The sequence below is a fragment of the Myxine glutinosa genome, chromosome 5, assembly GCF_964187855.1.
Source record: "Myxine glutinosa chromosome 5, kmMyxGlut1.1, whole genome shotgun sequence".
NCBI lineage: Eukaryota > Metazoa > Chordata > Myxini > Myxiniformes > Myxinidae > Myxine > Myxine glutinosa.
Genome location: NC_136265.1, coordinates 201,541,270 through 201,562,296, shown reverse-complemented (window position 1 = coordinate 201,562,296; position 21,027 = coordinate 201,541,270). Strand labels below are relative to the sequence as shown.

The window sequence follows — 21,027 nt, the reverse complement described above, 5'->3', positions numbered from 1 at the left end:
TTCCCTAACTATTTAGTCGGGCGTAAGGCCTGGCCAGCCGGTTCGTGAAAGACTTGGGCCAAAACCTTCCTTTGACCCACGCCACCAGAAAGTGGGAATAACTGTGGCTGTTAAGGAATAATAACGATAACGATTGTGGGAACCCTCGTGCGAGTCATAATGCCGTGTCCCCGTCGACGGGTCCTTTGGTGCAGGACGTGGACCAGGTGACCGGAAGGAGCCCCACGGCCTCTTGGCTGGCACACGATGGCGTCCTGTCGCGAAAAGACGCACTTTAACATTCGACGTCCGACAACGCTCGCGGACAGGACAACCGGCTTAACATCCATCTCGGGGACCGAGTGATGCAATGCACCGCCCCTGTAAAACACCAATCGGACGGGTCACAGTCGGGCCGGGAATCGAACCCAGGAGGAGACGGCTCAAAATGTGAGCCGTCCTGTCGGTCTTTGTAAAACACGCTTCTGGGACATAAAATGTGCCTCGGCCTTGTTAATGATAAGATTTACGGTTGAGCGGCACGTTTTGCACACGTGCGGGTTTGAACCCCACCAATTATTCGTACTTCGACCCTGGCATTCGAGGCACCACGTGCTGGGCGCATGATAAAACACACGTGGGCAACGACCACGCAAACGGGGCCATGTCGGGACAAAGGTGAGACTCGAGATTCTGATCCATGAACACGTCTACCTGTCGCCCTGTACTCACGGGCAAGTCGACCCACACGGTGTGTCACGCTTTTCGTTCTTTCGTTTCGCCACAAAGGCTGGAATTACAACCATGCGCTCCCCACCGTGTCCGCCATCCATTTGTCTGCCGTTGATGCAGAACCGCCTCGTGCCGAACTCAGCAAAAAAGAAAGCAAACTCCGCACCCAAAACTTCATGCAGTGACGTCACGCCCTGCGTGCCATCCCAGCGCTGTACCGATGGTTTATATAAACCAATCTGAAGTGGAGGAAAGGTCAATGTTATGTTCTCCCTCTATTTCATTATTGATGAAAATATACCAAGCTAAACCCACGCAAAAGATAGTACAAAAAGATTACTTTTTAATAAGTGACATACGTACTGCATAATGTGAACGCTCAAATTTAATCATTAATAAGGCTTTAATGATAGTTCATAGTCGAGTACAAAGGACATCTACATATAGTAGGGGAGGAAAGTAAGGGAGCCAGGAGATGTATTATATATACATATATAGTATGGATACTTTAAAAAAAAAAAAATATATATATATACAGTATATATACAGACTTGGCATTTAATATGGAATTTTTTTTTTTCTTGACTTGGGTTTACTTTCTTAACTCAGTATATCAATCTGGTGAGTTTCTTTTACACTTTGGTGATTTCTTTGTTAAAAGAACCATGTCACTGATTGTCTGTCGCAGCAAGAAGTCAACAACAGGATTATATCACAGGTGGCGTGGCAAAATGTACGGACAGGTGCATTTGATGATTGGCTTCACAGTCGGGTATACAAGGGTTGTTGCGTTCTGTATTAGTGGAAAACAACTGCTGCACGTCTCCAAAAGTTATTGCCGCTTCCTCTGGAGATGGTCCGTCAACTCGACAATGCTGTTTGTCATGGAGTGGTGGCTTTACGAAATTACGGCATGAAACAGCGTGCTATTGCTCGGCAGTATGGCATCACTCAAGGTCAGGTGTCAAAGATCCTGAAACGAAATGCTCAGAGGGGTGTCCCTACTCCAGTACCGAGGCCAGGACGTCCCCGCAGAACCACAAGGAGGGATGATCGCCAGCTGCACCGGTTAGTCCGCAATGGCCGTACCAAGTCAGCTAATCGGCTTAGGGCTGAGTGGCAGCAACTGACAAATGTGCCTGTATCTAGAAGGCTAGTCAACCAACGACTGGTTCAAGCAGGCTATCGTTCCAGGCGTCCCCTGAGAAAGCCACGCCTGACCAGACAACACCGCCAGCGCCGATTGCAGTGGGCCAGAGAGCACCGTCAATGGCAGCCAGGACACTGGAATCACGTGATCTTCAGTGATGAGTCTAGATTTCTGGTCTATCGTCAAGTTGGCCGCGTCCGAGTGCGCAGACAAGTGCATGAAGCCTACAACAAAGATTGTATAGTGCCAAGGGTCCAAGCTGGAGGTGGTGGGGTGACCGTTTGGGCTGCTTTTCATGCAGGGGGCAAAACTGACCTGGTTGTTCTGAATGGAAACCTGAACCAGTTCAAGTACAGGGCCATTCTGGAAGAAACATTGCTTCCATTTGCTCGTGCAGCCTTTCGAGGAAACTTTGTCTTCCAAGATGACAATGCACGGCCTCATCGTGCTCGCATGATCCAACACTTTCTTGCTGACCGTGGTGTAGAGCATATGGAGTGGCCTGCCATGTCCCCGGATATGAATCCGAGAGAGAACTTGTGGGCAGAATTAACGCGTCAAATCGACAACTTGGCCAGCAGCCGACCTCTGTGCGTGAATTGCAGCAGGCTATTGTCACTGCATGGCAAGCGATTCCTGTCCAAACCTTGGCAAATCTTGTGAACAGCATGCCTCAAGGTGTACGTGCTCTCCTGAATGCTCGTGGGGGTTACACGAAGTACTGAACTGTAATTTTACTGTCCGTAATCCCAGTCGTAATTTAACTTTTGTTTTTGTTTAAAATTTTTTGGCTAATGTGCAAAATAAAGAGATACTTCTGGAAAACGTACAGAAGTTTAACACAGTACTGTCCATGAATTGAGTTCGATATCAGTTTACATCACTTTAAAGGATCAATTTATTTGTTTCGAAATTTCAAATGTGGTTATTGTTTCTTTTAAAGGTCACATTAACAAAATCTAGAATAATTTCAACATAATTCCAATGAACTTTTGGTTCTAAGACATCTTGAAAAGGAAGTTCACCCCCACAAAAAAAATATTCCATATTAAATGCCAAGTCTGTATATATACAGCCTGAATTAAAAATGGATTAACTGAGGTTTTTGTTGCCAATCTACACATAATACGCCATAATGTAAAAGTGGATTATTGTTTTTACACACTTTTAAAAATAATCTAAAATGAAACACAGAAATATCTAATTTATATAAGCATTCAAGTCCCTGAGTCAATACTCCATAGAAGCGCCTTTGGCTGCGACTACAGCTACGAGTCTTCTTGGATATGTCTGTATGTCTGTATCAGCTTTGCACATCCGGATTTGGGGAGTTTCTCCCATTCTTCCTTGCAGATTTGCTCAAGCTCTGTCAGGTTGGATGGGGACTGTCGGTGAACAGCAATCTTAAAGTCTTTCCACAGATTCTCAATGGGATTCAAGTCTGGGCTTTGGCTGGGCCACTCAAGGACTTTCAAATTATTGTTCTGAAGCAATTCCAATGTTGCTGTCACTCTATGCTTGGGGTCATTGTCCTGTTGGAACATAAATCTTCACTGCAGTCCAAGATCTTTTGCACTCTGAATCAGGTTATCCTCAAGGATATGGCTCCATTCATTGTTCCCTCTATCCTTACAAGTCGCCTAGTCCCTGCCACTGAAAAGCATCCCCATAGCATGATGCTGCCACCACCATACTTTACGGTGGGGAAGGTGTTAGATGGGTGATGAGCTGTGCTCAGTTTCCGCCAGACGTAATGCTTTGCATTCAGGTCAAAGAATTCAATTTTCGTCTCACCAGACCACAGCATATTTTGCCTCAAGCCCTCAGTCAGTCTTTCGCATGCCTTTTTGCAAATTCCAAGTGTGCTGTCATGTGCCCTTTTCTCAGGAGAGTCTTCCGTCGGGACACTCTCCTACAAAGCCTAGATTTGTGAAGGGCTATGGAGACAGTTGTCCTTCCGGCAGGTTCTCCCATCTCGGCCAAGGAACTATGTTCTGTCAGTGGTCATTGGGTTCTTCTTCACCTCCCTGATCAAGATCCTTGTTGCCCAGTTGCTCATTTTGGTTGGACGCCCAGTTATAGGTAGTCTCGTAAGTTCCATATTCTTTCCATTTTGTTATTTTTATTTTTTGTATACAAGATCGAGGCTCGTGTAAGAGCTAACATTAATGACAAAAAAAAAAAACGGACCCATAAAAAACATACAATAAAGGGAGCGGGAGACAAGATGGGGAGAGAGAGGGAAGCACACAAGCACAACAGTAGAGAACAAGGACATCAGTAGATCTGTGAGAGGGAGAGGGCTTGGGGGGAGGAGGTGTGGGAAGGTGGGGGGGGGGGGGGAAATGGGGTGGGGGAGGTATAAAACACATGGACTCTGCTAGAACTTCCAGGAAAGAAGTCGGTACTTCAAAAAAGTGGATCTGGGGTGAATTAATGGGGGTAGAAAAGATCAAGATTTTAGATGGGGGAAGATAAGAGATGGTGGTGAACAGCTGTTTTAACGACCTGGAGGGAGGAGTGGGATTGAAGAGAGTGAAGGAGTTTGTTCCAGAGGCAGGAGAAAAGGGGAATGAAAGAGTGAAGGTGAGCAGAGAGTCTTGATTTTGGCAGTTTCACCATAACAGGGTTGCTGGCAGATCTTGTGCGACCTGGAGGAATATTTGGGGAACAGAGCACAGAGAGAGCTGGGGGAGCAAGGCGGGAGTGGAGTCGGTAGAAGACAGAAAGACCACCAACCTGCCTGTGGTGAGTGAGTGAAAGGCCCTCAGAATCAGCTTCATCGTGGGAGATTCCAATGATTCTGAAAGCTTTGGTTTCAACAGCGTGTGAGGTGTGAGGCAGGAGCACCGGCCCAGAGGGGGGAACAATATTCCATTGAACTGCGGATGAAAGCCTTGTACGTGGTGAGGAGCTCAGGTGTGCCAAGGAAGGAACTTCAAAGGAAGGATTTCTTATGATGGAGCTCACTGCGTTCTTGGGAACTTTCAACACACCAGAAATTGTTTTACACCCTTCCCCAGATCTATGCCTCCTCACAATTATATCCAGGATTTCTACAAACAGTTCCTTGGACTTGAATGGTGGAGTTTCCGCTCTGACATTCACTGTCTACTGTGGGACCTTATACAGAAAGGTGTGTTTCTTTCCAAATCATGTCCAATCAATTGACTTGGTCACAGGAGGACTCCAATCACGTTGTGGAGACATCTCAAGGATGATCAAAGGAAATGTGATGCACCTGAGCTCAATATGGAATGTCATAGCACAGGAGTTAAATACTTTCAAGACATTTCAGATTTCCCCCATTAGATTACAGGTGGGATGTATTGTATATGACTGTTACAGGTCAGGTGGGGTATTTGTGGGGATGTATTGCATATGAGTGTTACAGGTGGGGTGTGATATTTGTGTGGATGTATTGTATATGAGTGTTATAGGTGGGGTGGAGTATTTGGGGGGATGTATTGTACATGAGCGTTACCAGGTGGGGTGGGGTACTTGGGGGTATGTAATGTATATGAGCGTTACAGGTGGGGTGTGGTATTTGGGGGGATGTATTGTATATGAGTGTTACAGGTGGGGTGTGGTATTTGTGTGGATGTATTGTATATGAGTGTTACAGGTGGGGTGTGGTATTTGTGGGGATGTATTGTATATGAGTGTTACAGGTGGGGTGTGGTATTTGTGGGGATGTATTGTATATGAGTGTTACAGGTGGGGTGTGGTATTTGGGGGGATGTATTGTATATGAGTGTTACAGGTGGGGTGTGGTATTTGTGGGGATGTATTGTATATGAGCGTTACAGGTGGGGTGTGGTATTTGGGGGGATGTATTGTATATGAGTGTTACAGGTGGGGTGTGGTATTTGGGGGGATGTATTGTATATGAGTGTTACAGGTGGGGTGTGGTATTTGGGGGGATGTATTGTATATGAGTGTTACAGGTGGGGTGTGGTATTTGTGGGGATGTATTGTATATGAGCGTTACAGGTGTGGTATTTGGGGGGATGTATTGTATATGAGTGTTACAGGTGGGGTGTGGTATTTGTGGGGATGTATTGTATATGAGTGTTACAGGTGAGGTGGGGTACTTGGGGGGATGTATTGTATATGTGTTACAGGTGGCGTGTGGTATTTGTGGTGATGTATTGCATATGAGTGTTACAGGTGGGGTGTGGTATTTGTGTGGATGTATTGTATATGAGTGTTACAGGTGGGGTGTGGTATTTGTGGAGGATGTATTGTATATGAGTGTTACAGGTGAGATGGGATACTTGGGGGGATGTATTGTATATGAGTGTTAAAGGTGGGATGTGGTATTTGGGGGGATGTATTGTATATGAGTGTTGCAGGTAGGGTGTTGTATTTAGGGGGATGTATTGTATATGAGTGTTATAGGTGGGGTGGCGTATTTGGGGGGATGTAATGTATATGAGCGTTACAGGTGGGGTGTGGTATTTGGGGGGATGTATTATATATGAATGTTACAGGTGGGGTGTGGTATTTGTGGGGATGTATTGTATATGAGCGTTACAGGTGGGGTGTGGTATTTGTGGGGATGTATTGTATATGAGTGTTACAGGTGGGGTGTGGTATTTGGGGGGATGTATTGTATATGAGCGTTACAGGTGTGGTATTTGGGGGGATGTATTGTATATGAGTGTTACAGGTGGGGTGTGGTATTTGTGGGGATGTATTGTATATGAGTGTTACAGGTGAGGTGGGGTATTTAGGGGGATGTATTGTATATGAGTGTTATAGGTGGGGTGGCGTATTTGGGGGGATGTAATGTATATGAGCGTTACAGGTGGGGTGTGGTATTTGGGGGGATGTATTGTATATGAGTGTTACAGGTGGGATGTGGTATTTGTGGGGATGTATTGTATACGAGTGTTACAGGTGAGGTGGGGTATTTGGGGGGATGTATTGTATACGAGTGTTACAGGTGGGATGTAGTATTTTGGTGGATGTATTGTATATGAGTGTTACAGGTGGGGTGTGGTATTTGGGTGGATGTATTGCATATGAATGTTGCAGGTGGGGTCTGATATTTAGGGGGATGTATTGTATATGAGTGTTATAGGTGGGGTGGGGTATTTGGGGGGATGTAATGTATATGAGCGTTACAGGGGGGGTGTGGTATTTGGGGGGATGTATTGTATATGAGTGTTACAGGTGGGAGGTGGTATTTGGGGGGATGTATTGTATATGAGTGTTACAGGTGGGGTGTGGTATTTGGGGGGATGTATTGTATACGAGTGTTACAGGTGGGATGTGGTACTTGGGGGATGTATTGTATACGAATGTTACAGGTGAGGTGGGGTATTTGGGGGGATGTATTGTATATGAGTGTTACAGGTGGGGTGTGGTATTTAGGGGGATGTATTGTATATGAGTGTTACAGGTGGGGTGTGGTATTTGGGGGGATGTATTGCATACGAGTGTTACAGGTGGGATGTGGTATTTGGGGGATGTATTGTATACGAGTGTTACAGATGAGGTGGGGTATTTGGCGGGATGTATTGTTTATGAGTGTTACAGTGGGGTGGGGTATTTGGGAGGATGTTTTGTATATGAGTGTTACAGTGGTGTGGGGGTATTTAGGGGGATGTATTGTATTTGAGTGTTACAGGTGGGATGGGGTATTTGGGGGGATGTATTGCATATGAATGTTACAGGTGGGGTGTGGTATTTAGGGGGATGTATTGCATGCAAGTGTTACAGGTGGGGTGGGGTATTTGGGGGGATGTATTGTATACGAGTGTTACAGGTGGGATGTAGTATTTTGGTGGATGTATTGTATACGAGTGTTACAGGTGGAGTTGTATTTGGGTGGATGTATTGTTTATGAATGTTCCAGGTGGGGTGTGGTATTTTGGGGGATGTAATGTATGCGAGTGTTACAGGTGGGATGCGGTATTTGGGTGAATGTATTGCATACGAGTGTTTCAGGTGGGGTGTGGTATTTGGGGGGATGTATTGTATATGAATGTTAAAGGTGAGGTGGGGTATTTGGGGGGATGTATTGTATACGAGTGTTACAGGTGGGGTGTGGTATTTGGGGGGATGTATTGTCTATTAATGTTACAGGTGGGGTGTGGTATTTGGGGGGATGTATTGTATACGAGTGTTAAAGTGGGCTGGGGTATTTAGGGGGATGTATTGTATATGAGTGTTACAGGTGAGGTGGGGTATTTGGGGGGATGTATTGTATATGAGTGTTACAGGTGAGGTGGGGTATTTGGGGAGATGTATTGTATGTGAGTGTTACAGTGGGGTGGGGTATTTAGGGGGATGTATTGTATATGAATGTTACAGGTGGGGTGGGGTATTTAGGGGGATGTATTGTATATGAGTGTTACAGGTGAGGTGGGGTATTTAGGGGGATGTATTGTATATGAGTGTTACAGTGGGGTGGGGTATTTAGGGGGATGTATTGTATATGAGTGTTACAGGTGGGGTGGGGGTATTTAGGGGGATGTATTGTATATGAGTGTTACAGGTGAGGTGGGGTATTTAGGGGGATGTATTGTATATGAGTGTTACAGTGGGGTGGGGTATTTAGGGGGATGTATTGTATATGAATGTTACAGGTGGGGTGTGGTATTTGGGGGAATGTATTGTCTATTAATGTTACAGGTGGGGTGGGGTATTTGGGGGATGTATTGTATATGAGTGTTACAGGTGGGGTGGGGTATTTAGGGGGATGTATTGTATATGAGTGTTACAGGTGGGGTGTGGTATTTGGGGGGATGTATTGTATATGAGTGTTACAGGTGGGGTGGGGTATTTAGGGGGATGTATTGTATATGAGTGTTACAGGTGGGGTGTGGTATTTGGGGGGATGTATTGTGTATGAGTGTTACAGTGGGGTGTGGTATTTGGGGGGATGTATTGTATACAAGTGTTACAGGTGGGGTGTGGTATTTGGGGGCATGTATTGTATATGAGTGTTACAGGTGGGGTGGGGTATTTAGGGGGATGTATTGTATATGAATGTTACAGGTGAGGTGGGGTATTTGGGGGGATGTATTGTATTATGAGTGTTACAGTGAGGTGGGGTATTTGGGGGGATGTATTGTATTATGAGTGTTACAGTGAGGTGGGGTATTTGGGGGGATGTAGTGTATATGAGTGTTACAGTGAGGTGGGGGTATTTGGGGGGATGTATTGTGTATGAGTGTTACAGTGGGGTGTGGTATTTGGGGGGATGTATTGTATACAAGTGTTACAGGTGGGGTGTGGTATTTGGGGGGATGTATTGTATATGAGTGTTACAGGTGGGGTGGGGTATTTAGGGGGATGTATTGTATATGAATGTTACAGGTGAGGTGGGGTATTTGGGGGGATGTATTGTATTATGAGTGTTACAGTGAGGTGGGGTATTTGGGGGGATGTATTGTATTATGAGTGTTACAGTGAGGTGGGGTATTTGGGGGGATGTAGTGTATATGAGTGTTACAGTGAGGTGGGGGTATTTGGGGGGATGTATTGTATATGAGTGTTACAGTGGGGTGGGGTATTTGGGGGGATGTATTGTATATGAGTGTTACAGTGGGGTGGGGTATTTGGGGGGATGTATTGTATATGAGTGTTACAGTGGGGTGGGGGTATTTGGGGGGATGTATTGTATATGTGTGTTACAGTGGGGTGGGGGTATTTATTGTATATGAATGTTACAGGTGGGGTGGGGTATTTAGGGGGATGTATTGTATATGAATGTTACAGGTGAGGTGGGGTATTTAGGGGGATGTATTGTATATGAATGTTACAGGTGGGGTGGGGTATTTAGGGGGATGTATTGTATATGAATGTTACAGGTGAGGTGGGGTATTTGGGGGGATGTATTGTATATGAGTGTTACCGGTGGGATGGGGTATTTGGGGGGATGTATTGCATATGAGTGTTACAGGTGGGATGGGGTATTTGGGGGGATGTATTGTATATGAGTGTTACAGTCGGGTGGGGTATTTGGGAGGATGTGTTGTACACGTGTGTTGTAGTTGGTGTGGGGTATTTAGGGGGATGTTTTGTATATAAGTGTTACAGGTGGGATGGGGTATTTGGGGGGATGTATTGTATATGAGTGTTACAGTCGGGTGGGGTATTTGGGAGGATTGTTGTACACGTGTGTTGTAGTGGGTGTGGGGTATTTAGGGGGATGTATTGTATATGAGTGTTACAGTGGGGTGGGGTATTTGGGAGGATGTTTTGTATATGAGTGTTACAGTGGGGTGGGGGTATTTAGGAGGATGTATTGTATATGAGTGTTACAGGTGAGGTGGGGTATTTGGGGGGATGTATTGTGTATGCATGTTACAGGTGAGGTGGGGTATTTGGAGGGGATGTATTGTATATGAGTGTTACAGGTGAGGTGGGGTATTTGGGGGGATGTATTGTATATGAATGTTACAGGTGAGGTCGGGTATTTGGGGGGATGTATTGTATACGAGTGTTACAGGTGGGATGTGGTATTTGGGGGGATGTATTGTATACGAGTGTTACAGGTGGGGTGTGGTATTTGGGTGGATGTATTGCATATGAATGTTGCAGGTGGGGTCTGGTATTTAGGGGGATGTATTGTATATGAGTGTTATAGATGGGGTGGGGTATTTGGGGGGATGTAATGTATATGAGCGTTACAGGGGGGGGTGTGGTATTTGGGGGGATGTATTGTATATGAGTGTTACAGTGGGGTGGGGGTATTTAGGGGGATGTATTGTATATGAGTGTTACAGGTGAGGTGGGTTATTTAGGGGGATGTATTGTATATGAGTGTCAGAGTGGGGTGGGGTATTTAGGGGGATGTATTGTATATGAGCGTTACAGGTGGGATGGGGTATTTGGGGGGATGTATTGCATATGAATGTTACAGGTGGGGTGTGGTATTTAGGGGGATGTATTGTATACAAGTGTTACAGGTGGGGTGTGGTATTTGGGGGGATGTATTGTATACGAGTGTTACAGGTGGGATGTAGTATTTTGGTGGATGTATTGTATACGAGTGTTACAGGTGGAGTTGTATTTGTGTGGATGTATTGTTTATGAATGTTCCAGGTGGGGTGTGGTATTTTGGGGGATGTAATGTATGCGAGTGTTACAGGTGGGATGCGGTATTTGGGTGGATGTATTGCATACGAGTGTTTCAGGTGGGGTGTGGTATTTGGGGGAATGTATTGTCTATTAATGTTACAGGTGGGGTGGGGTATTTGGGGGATGTATTGTATATGAGTGTTCCAGGTGGGGTGGGGTATTTAGGGGGATGTATTGTATATGAGTGTTACAGGTGGGGTGTGGTATTTGGGGGGATGTATTGTATATGAGTGTTACAGGTGGGGTGGGGTATTTAGGGGGATGTATTGTATATGAGTGTTACAGGTGGGGTGTGGTATTTGGGGGGATGTATTGTATATGAGTGTTACAGTGGGGTGTGGTATTTGGGGGGATGTATTGTATACAAGTGTTACAGGTGGGGTGTGGTATTTGGGGGGATGTATTGTATATGAATGTTACAGGTGGGGTGGGGTATTTGGGGGGATGTATTGTATATGAGTGTTACAGTGGGGTGGGGTATTTAGGGGGATGTATTGTATATGAATGTTACAGGTGAGGTGGGGTATTTGGGGGGATGTATTGTATATGAGTGTTACAGTGGGGTGGGGTATTTGGGGGGATGTATTGTATATGAGTGTTACAGGTGGGGTGGGGTATTTAGGGGGATGTATTGTATATGAATGTTACAGGTGAGGTGGGGTATTTGGGGGGATGTATTGTATATGAGTGTTACAGTGGGGTGGGGTATTTGGGGGGATGTATTGTATATGAGTGTTACAGTGGGGTGGGGTATTTAGGGGGATGTATTGTATATGAATGTTACAGGTGAGGTGGGGTATTTGGGGGGATGTATTGTATATGAGTGTTACAGTGGGGTGGGGTATTTTGGGGGATGTATTGTATATGAGTGTTACAGTGAGGTGGGGTATTTGGGGGGATGTATTGTATATGAGTGTTACAGTGAGGTGGGGGGATTTTGGGGGGATGTATTGTATATGAGTGTTACAGTGGGGTGGGGTATTTGGGGGGATGTATTGTATATGAGTGTTACAGTGGGGTGGGGTATTTGGGGGGATGTATTGTATATGTGTGTTACAGTGGGGTGGGGGTATTTGGGGGGATGTATTGTATATGAATGTTACAGGTGGGGTGGGGTATTTAGGGGGATGTATTGTATATGAATGTTACAGGTGAGGTGGGGTATTTAGGGGGATGTATTGTATATGAATGTTACAGGTGGGGTGGGGTATTTAGGGGGATGTATTGTATATGAATGTTACAGGTGAGGTGGGGTATTTGGGGGGATGTATTGTATATGAGTGTTACCGGTGGGATGGAGTATTTGGGGGGATGTATTGCATATGAGTGTTACAGGTGGGATGGGGTATTTGGGGGGATGTATTGTATATGAGTGTTACAGTCGGGTGGGGTATTTGGGAGGATGTGTTGTACACGTGTGTTGTAGTTGGTGTGGGGTATTTAGGGGGATGTTTTGTATATGAGTGTTACAGGTGGGATGGGGTATTTGGGGGGATGTATTGTATATGAGTGTTACAGTCGGGTGGGGTATTTGGGAGGATTGTTGTACACGTGTGTTGTAGTGGGTGTGGGGTATTTAGGGGGATGTATTGTATATGAGTGTTACAGTGGGGTGGGGTATTTGGGAGGATGTTTTGTATATGAGTGTTACAGTGGGGTGGGGGTATTTAGGGGGATGTATTGTATATGAGTGTTACAGGTGAGGTGGGGTATTTGGGGGGATGTATTGTGTATGCATGTTACAGGTGAGGTGGGGTATTTGGAGGGGATGTATTGTATATGTGTGTTACAGGTGAGGTGGGGTATTTGGGGGGATGTATTGTATATGAATGTTACAGGTGAGGTCGGGTATTTGGGGGGATGTATTGTCTACGAGTGTTACAGGTGGGATGTGGTATTTGGGGGGATGTATTGTATACGAGTGTTACAGGTGGGGTGTGGTATTTGGGTGGATGTATTGCATATGAATGTTGCAGGTGGGGTCTGGTATTTAGGGGGATGTATTGTATATGAGTGTTATAGGTTGGGTGGGGTATTTGGGGGGATGTAATGTATATGAGCGTTACAGGGGGGGGGGTGGTATTTGGGGGGATGTATTGTATATGAGTGTTACAGTGGGGTGGGGGTATTTAGGGGGATGTATTGTATATGAGTGTTACAGGTGAGGTGGGTTATTTAGGGGGATGTATTGTATATGAGTGTCACAGTGGGGTGGGGTATTTAGGGGGATGTATTGTATATGAGCGTTACAGGTGGGATGGGGTATTTGGGGGGATGTATTGCATATGAATGTTACAGGTGGGGTGTGGTATTTAGGGGGATGTATTGTATACAAGTGTTACAGGTGGGGTGTGGTATTTGGGGGGATGTATTGTATACGAGTGTTACAGGTGGGATGTAGTATTTTGGTGGATGTATTGTATACGAGTGTTACAGGTGGAGTTGTATTTGTGTGGATGTATTGTTTATGAATGTTCCAGGTGGGGTGTGGTATTTTGGGGGATGTAATGTATGCGAGTGTTACAGGTGGGATGCGGTATTTGGGTGGATGTATTGCATACGAGTGTTTCAGGTGGGGTGTGGTATTTGGGGGGATGTATTTTATATGAATGTTACAGGTGGGGTGTGGTATTTGGGGGGATGTATTTTATATGAATGTTACAGGTGGGGTGTGGTATTTGGGTGGATGTATTGTATATGAATGTTACAGGTGGGGTGTGGTATTTGGGGGGATGTATTTTATATGAATGTTACAGGTGGGGTGTGGTACTTGGGGGGATGTATTATATACCAGTGTTACAGGTGGGGTGGGGTATTTGTGGGGATGTATTGTATATGAATGTTACAGGTGGGGTGTGGTATTTGGGGGGATGTATTGTATATGAATGTTACAGGTGGGGTGTGTTATTTGGGGGGATGTATTGTTTATGAATGTTACAGGTGGGGTGTGGTATTTGGGGGGATGTATTGTATATGAGTGTTACAGGTGGGGTGGGGTATTTGGGGGGATGTATTGTATATGAATGTTACAGGTGGGGTGTGGTATTTGGGGGGATGTATTGTATATGAGTGTTCCAGGTGGGGTGGGGTATTTGGGGGGATGTATTGTATATGAATTTTACAGGTGGGGTGGGGTATTTGGGGGGATGTATTGTATATGAATGTTACAGGTGGGGTGGGGATATTTGGGGGGATGTATTGTATATGAGTGTTCCAGGTGGGGTGGGGTATTTGGGGGGTGTATTGTATATGAGTGTTCCATGTGGGGTGGGGTATTTGGGGGGATGTATTGTATATGAATGTTACAGGTGGGGTGTGGTATTTGGGGGGATGTATTGTATATGAGTGTTACAGGTGGGATGGGGTATTTGGGGGGATGTATTGTATATGAGTGTTACAGTGGAGTGGGGTATTTGGGAGGATGTATTGTATATGAGTGTTGTAGTGGGGTGGGGTATTTAGGGGGATGTTTTGTATATGAGTGTTACAGGTGGGATGGGGTATTTGGGGGGATGTATTGTATATGAGTTACAGGTGAGATGGGGTATTTGGGGGATGTATTGCATGTGAGTGTTACAGGTTGGGATGGGGTATTTGGGGGGATGTATTGTATATGAGTGTTACAGTCGGGTGGGGTATTTGGGAGGATGTGTTGTACATGTGTGTTGTAGTGGGTGTGGGGTATTTAGGGGGATGTATTGTATATGAGTGTTACAGGTGGGATGGGGTATTTGTGGGGATGTATTGTATATGAGTGTTGCAGGTGGGATGGGGTATTTGGGGGGATGTATTGCATATGAGTGTTACAGGTGAGATGGGGTATTTGGGGGGATGTATTGTATATGAGTGTTACAGTCGGGTGGGGTATTTGGGAGGATGTGTTGTACACGTGTGTTGTAGTGGGTGTGGGGTATTTAGGGGGATGTTTTGTATATGAGTGTTACAGGTGAGGTGGGGTATTTGGAGGGGATGTATTGTATATGAGTGTTACAGGTGAGGTGGGGTATTTGGGGGGATGTATTGTTTATGAATGTTACAGGTGAGGTGGGGTATTTGGGGGGATGTATTGTATACGAGTGTTACAGGTGGGATGTGGTATTTGGGTGGATGTATTGCATACGAGTGTTACAGGTGGGGTGTGGTATTTGGGGGGATGTATTGTATATGAATGTTACAGGTGGGGTGTGGTATTTGGGGGGATGTATTGTCTATTAATGTTACAGGTGCGGTGTGGTATTTGGGGGGATGTATTGTATATGAGTGTTACAGGTGAGGTGGGGTATTTGGGGGGATGTATTGTATATGAGTGTTACAGGTGGAGGGGTATTTGTGGGGCTCAAGTCACCATTGTGTGAACACAGGTGCAATACCCCTTTTCTCGCACCATACATACCACGTGAGTTGGACGGGAATGTAATTCGTCGTCAAAGTGTCATTAAAACACCTCAGCAGTTGTTCGACGACATTGTCAGCCTCCCGCCTGAAGCCACGTGACCTTCGATGGGCATAAGAATGTAAACAAGACAAGCAAATCGAATGACTTCATTTAAAATAACTCAATGACTAATCGTCAACAAATAAAAGCGAGTTGTGAATTATGTATTCGTTTTTAACTTGGTGCCCCGAAAATGTGGACATAAAAACCCAAAACACGACGAGCGGACAGGAAGGGAAGGCAACGGTCAAAGTTACCGTGAGGACGTGCGTGGCATCCTGGAAATGCTGCTAACGAGGTTAAAATCAAGGAATCGGAATGAAGTGCACAGCATTGTTGTGTGGAAAGCCCCTTCTCTTCACGCAGCGCGCCCGACGGGCCCGTGACGTCATCACGATCGCTAAAGCGGAAGTGGCGGGGCACGGCCAAAGCATGACCTCATCGAATCGGCGCGAACGCACGTCCGATTGGTGGATTCGTTTGCGAGCCACGCCCCTCGCCCGCGCAAACCCGATATAAGGCCGAGGCGGCTCGGCGTTCGCAAGTCGCCGGATCTCCTTGCCCGGTCTATACAGCGCGCGGGAATTTGGCGCGCTCCGCGGTTTTTATAGAAAGGGGGAAAAAAAAGAAGGCAAACTTTGCACTATTCGAATTTATATATTTTCCCCCCCTCACTTTACACTATATCCGAGCCTCTGGTTGTCTTTGTCGTGGAGGAGACGATAACTAAAGCCACCATGTCTGCTGCTCTCGTTTCGCCTTTCTTGGAGCTTGAGAACTTCTATTTCAAAGTGAGTTTGCTTTGTGATCGGAGAGTTTGTCGTTTGTCGTGTTGGCGAAGTTGGCGCGCTTTTGCACGTTCGCCATCTTGTTTTGAAGCGAAGCTGCGTGCTCGGAGTGGACTTCTCTTAACTTACCGTGCATAAACTGACTTTACTTTGCGTTTCACTTGTTTGCAGAACAACAACGAGTTTGACTTCGAGTTTACGGACAAGAGGGCGGTCGGCGCTCCGCTAGGCCGCCGCAGCCCGCCGATGCTTCCGTTCTTCGGGTCTTCGACTTCGTCTCCGGCCTCCATCGCCGCCGCAATCGCCGCCCAGGCCAGCGCCCTGAGCTCCCTGGCGCTCACCTTTCCGTCCTCGGTGAGCTCGACGCCTCAGCAGCAGCAGCAGCAGCAACAACAGCAGGCGCCGCAAGGCACCGGCTCGAGCAGGGGCGACCATCGGTGTTTCCGCGACCGCTCGTACAGCGAGACGTGCGAGCGCTTCATGTCGATCGGCGGCGCTTCGGGCGTCAAGACGTCGGTGCCTGGCGGACAAGCCGCCAACTCGAGCCGCTACAAGACCGAGCTGTGTCGGCCATTCCAGGAGAACGGCGCCTGCAAGTACGGGGACAAGTGTCAGTTCGCGCACGGGATGCACGAGCTGCGCGGTCTCGTGCGTCACCCCAAGTACAAGACCGAGCTGTGCCGCACCTTCCACACCATCGGCTTCTGTCCGTACGGACCTCGTTGTCACTTCATCCACAACGCGGACGAGAAGCGCTCGCCGGCCCCGGCGCCCTCCCGCCCCCGCCTCGGCCACAGCGTGAGCTTCGCGGGCTTCCCGGCGTCCATGGGTCGCATGGGGGCTCCGGCGCTCGACTCGCCGCCCCTGCTCGAGCGACCCGCGTCGGTGTCGCCCCCGCCCGGGTTCTTCTCGGAGGAGCCGCCCATGATGGTGCCCTCCCCGGCGTCCCTCGCCAACAACGCGTTTACCTTCTCCAGCCAAGAAATGATTTTCGGACCCTTGAAGATGCACGCGGTGCGCCGCAGCCCGAGCCCGTCGACCTCGGACGCGGACCTCGCCTCGGGCAACTCGAGCGAGTGCGAGTCCCCGGTTATGGACCCGAGCGCGCGACGCCTCCCGATCTTCAGCCAACTGTCCACGTCGGACGACTAGACCCGGACCACGTGCGCCCGCCCCACCCGCGCTCTGCAAACTTCTGGGTCTTCGCTTCTCATTTTACTATCGTTATTATAATTGTATAAACATTGCGAAGATCGGAATTCCATCACGGGGACAATCGGCCCCCACCCCCCTCCATGTTCCTTTTTAAGTTCCTTTCCCCCGATCGTCGCAAACTCGTAAGCGCTGACGTGGCCCGGAGCTTCGCACAGTGTGATTATTATTATTATTATTGTTATTATTATTATTATTATTATTATAATATAAGTTTTTAAAAGTGCATTCGTGTTTTTTCTCTGCCAATGCGTTGAATGTAGCTGCTGCGTTCTGTGCCATCGTTCCATCGAACAAAGCGCCCTGTTGTGCCTTGCATTGAGCGGCCTCCCGAGCCGCCGTCCGCCCGGATACGAGCCCACGAGGGTCTTGTCGCCCCTCCTCAAGCCTTAACGTGTGAAATTTGTTACAACTTCGTGGGGAGGGCTGGGTTGTTGTTGTTGTTGTTGTTGTTTTTAGGGTCGCCAGTTGAAAGTGCACTCGATTGTAATATCGCGGACTAACGGTCCACAAAAGCATTGTTTAAACTTTTGATTTATGGATGATTCATTATTATTATTATTTTCCTTCCGTGTTTTGCTTGTCGAAGCGTTTGTATTTACAATAACTTATTTATTTATCATGTATTCAGTTTGCTAATGTTTTTTTTCTTTTTTCTTTTTTTTTCCCCTCGTATTTATCGGTTATTGAACCTACAGATGTTTATTCTTTTATGTTAAGTTATGAATACAGTTTTCCGTCCTTTGCCCCCCCCCCCACCGTTGCCCCCCCGCACCCCCTTCTTGTCCCAACAAGCTTCCTATTTGAGAAGAGGGGAGCCCAGCATCGTTTTAATTCCCTCCGTACTTTTTGGAGAAGTTTAAAGATTGTGACAACTTTGTTTACGAAATATCCGAAGTGCCTGAACCATCGAACCCTCCCGTCGCGGTGGTCTTGTTGCGTGCGACGTTGCGAAATCGCACGGGCCTGTCACGCCAAGCCAAATGTCCCTTTTTGTTTATTTTAAAATCTTTTTTTTTTCTTTTTTTTTCCCCCTAGCAGCTCTTTCACTAATATGTTGAGCGAGTTCTGTTTTTAATTATTCTTTTTTTTGTTCTCGTTTCGGTACATTCCAAAACGTGAGTGCGGCCACCACTGGACTAGATCTTTGGCGCCAGACGTAAGCAATGTAAAGCCTTTTTAAATTATTCTATGCAACCGGGCTTTGTGAATTGTTGGGCTCGTTTCGCATTTTGTTTTCATATTTCACTACAGTTGTTGTACAAGTTCTATTTATCGGAGTTGTTTCCAATAAAGTTTTTTTTTTTTTTCCAAGAAAAGTTTTGTTCATCGTTTTGTATTTGTTATGCCGACTTGGTTTGGTGCTTCGATGAGCCCTCCCACTGGAGTGGGCGGGGCGTGTGGTGGAGTTGAGACCCCGCCCCCTGTCCTGGAGCTGGACCCGTTGGAGCGCAGCTGTTTTCGTTTTGTAACCCTCTCGCCTCCACCGCTGGTATTTCTTTCCGCACGAAGTTCATTTCAGCGTTTTTGGGGGTGATACGGGGGGACGGTGCACTTTACCCCCTTCCCCACCCTCCCTCGCTGCGTTCCAGTGCGCTTTTCGCCTCGTTATAAGTGAGAGCTGGTGCAGCTTGCCTCTGCAGGAGGTCCAAGCATTTCTTTGTTCCGATCTTTTCGTGTTTGTCCTTGAAACGTCCTGCCTGACCGGCTCTCAGCACCACCCACCCCTACCCACTCCCCTCCCATCCACCCTTCTGCAGCTTGTGCTGTTTTCTTTAGTATGAAACGGCTGGGAATTGCGATGGACACCTTCCCGTCACGCCATATCCACGACGTTGATTTCGATCCAACTTTTAAACGCAATTCGAAAAGAACGGACTTTAGTCGTACCGGGGGAACGCAAACACCGCGCTTCTGCTGACGCCTGCATCTCGGGGACTTGAGTGCTCGTTTAAATAATGGTTATTTGCTTGGAAAACACGAGGCTACGTGCATGCCAGGCACGGCAGGCTGACCATATAGGGCGTCTCGGCATTGGTCTCGCACAGCCCCTCCCCGCCCCCAAAGCCCCGCCCCTCAAACACCCACGCGCTGCAGCTGTGCTGTTGCTCTCAACGCTCCAGCAAATGTGTCTAAAGCGTTTCCTTCTTCTTCTTTTTTTTTTTTTTTTACTTTTTCCATGCGACCTTTGACCCCCTCCGTTGCTGTATAAAATGATTGTACTCGACCGGGTGTTTTTGAATTGGCCCACGAATCTCTATCTCTCTCGGTTCCTCCGCAGCTATTGCGTCATATTAATGAGGAGGTTAAGAGAACATGGTGAGTGGATCCTGCAGTGTCTTTAAAAAAGTTAAAATTCCATGCTTTGTGCACCAATGGATGAGCTGGCTTGTCTGGCTTTGCGTTTATCTTCCTCTTTTTCTCTCTCTCTTTTATCTAGCCTCTGTCCTTGGTTTAAAAATACATTAAAACTTTGTTCTGATTTAGGTTTCCATTCCCTTTTGTTCTTCCACAAGCTTTCCATTTTTATTTTTTCTTGCCAAGCCACACACGACTCATTGATGTAGGATACAATTTAACCACAATGTATAAATATACACCGTCTCACATGGCGGTTTATACTACTACCACGACCACAACAGCCCCTGCAATTAATTATTCCCACCTTCTTGTGGAGTCGCACCGCCATATATGACTGAATAATTTATTTATTAAAATAGAAACTCGTACACATTTTAAAAGAATGAAATGAAGAATAAAAGGCACGAATCAAGTGCAGGCTTCGGCTCGCAATGTGAGCTGAAAAATTTTAGGTTCATTTGCTGCGTCATAACTTTCCTCGTGTGGTGGAAAGTCATTAAGTGCATTTTGTCACATTTTGGAGAGATGCACAACCTTCTCAACAATTAAATCCTTAGTTACCTCTGCCACCAAAGGTGGATGGAGGTTATGTTTTCACCTCTGTCTGTGTGTCTGTCTGTCCGTTTGTGAACCAAATATCTCAAAAGGTTGTAGACGGGTTCGGACGAAATTTGGCAGAGATGTAGTGTATGTGACACGGACCAAATGATTAGATTTTAGTGAAGATCCGGATTCGGATCCGGCTACTAGAATTTTTAAAGTGATTCTTCACCATTGGGAGACAGGGCCAAAAACGATACATAGCAGGATATCTCAAAGTTGTGGAGGGATTTGGACGAAACTTGGTGGACAGGTTGGGTGTCTGACACGGACGATTTGATTCGATTTTGGTGAAGATCTGAATATGGATTCGGATATGAGAATTATTTAATTCTTTAAGTGGTTCTTCACCATTGGGAGATCGGACCAAAAACGATACATAGCAGGATATCTCAAAAAGTTATGGACGGACTTGGCCGAAACTTGGTGGACAGGTTGGGTGTCTGACACGGACGATTCGATTCGATTTTGGTGAAGATCTGAATATGGATTCGGATATGGGAATTATTTGATTTTTTAAGTGGTTCTTCACCATTGGGAGATAGGACCAAAAACGATACATAGCAGGATATCTCAAAAAGTTATGGACGGATTTGGCCGAAACTTGGTGGACAGGTTGAGTGTGTGACAAGGAAGAATCGATTAAATTTTGGTGATGATTCGGATCCGGCTAG

General features: G+C 46.5%; 1 protein-coding gene and 1 long non-coding RNA gene across 2 annotated transcripts in view; one reads left to right on the top strand and one right to left on the bottom strand.

Annotated features, from left to right (window-relative positions):
* Positions 1-15,792, bottom strand: part of LOC137426503 (uncharacterized) — a 35,748-nt gene extending 19,956 nt beyond the window's left edge. The window contains exons 1-3 of the long non-coding RNA XR_010984328.2: positions 15,650-15,792; positions 15,351-15,452; positions 712-950 (exon numbers count right to left, since the gene is read on the bottom strand). This is a non-coding gene — a long non-coding RNA (uncharacterized LOC137426503). The remainder of the gene's footprint in view (positions 1-711; positions 951-15,350; positions 15,453-15,649) is intronic.
* A 146-nt stretch (positions 15,793-15,938) lies between these two features.
* Positions 15,939-19,874, top strand: LOC137426502 (mRNA decay activator protein ZFP36L2-A). Its single transcript, XM_068115087.2, has 2 exons — positions 15,939-16,183; positions 16,352-19,874. The coding sequence occupies exons 1-2, from the start codon at positions 16,130-16,132 to the stop codon at positions 17,330-17,332; spliced, it is 1,035 nt and encodes a 344-aa protein (XP_067971188.1). The 5' UTR covers positions 15,939-16,129; the 3' UTR covers positions 17,333-19,874.
* Positions 19,875-21,027: the final 1,153 nt, after the last annotated feature.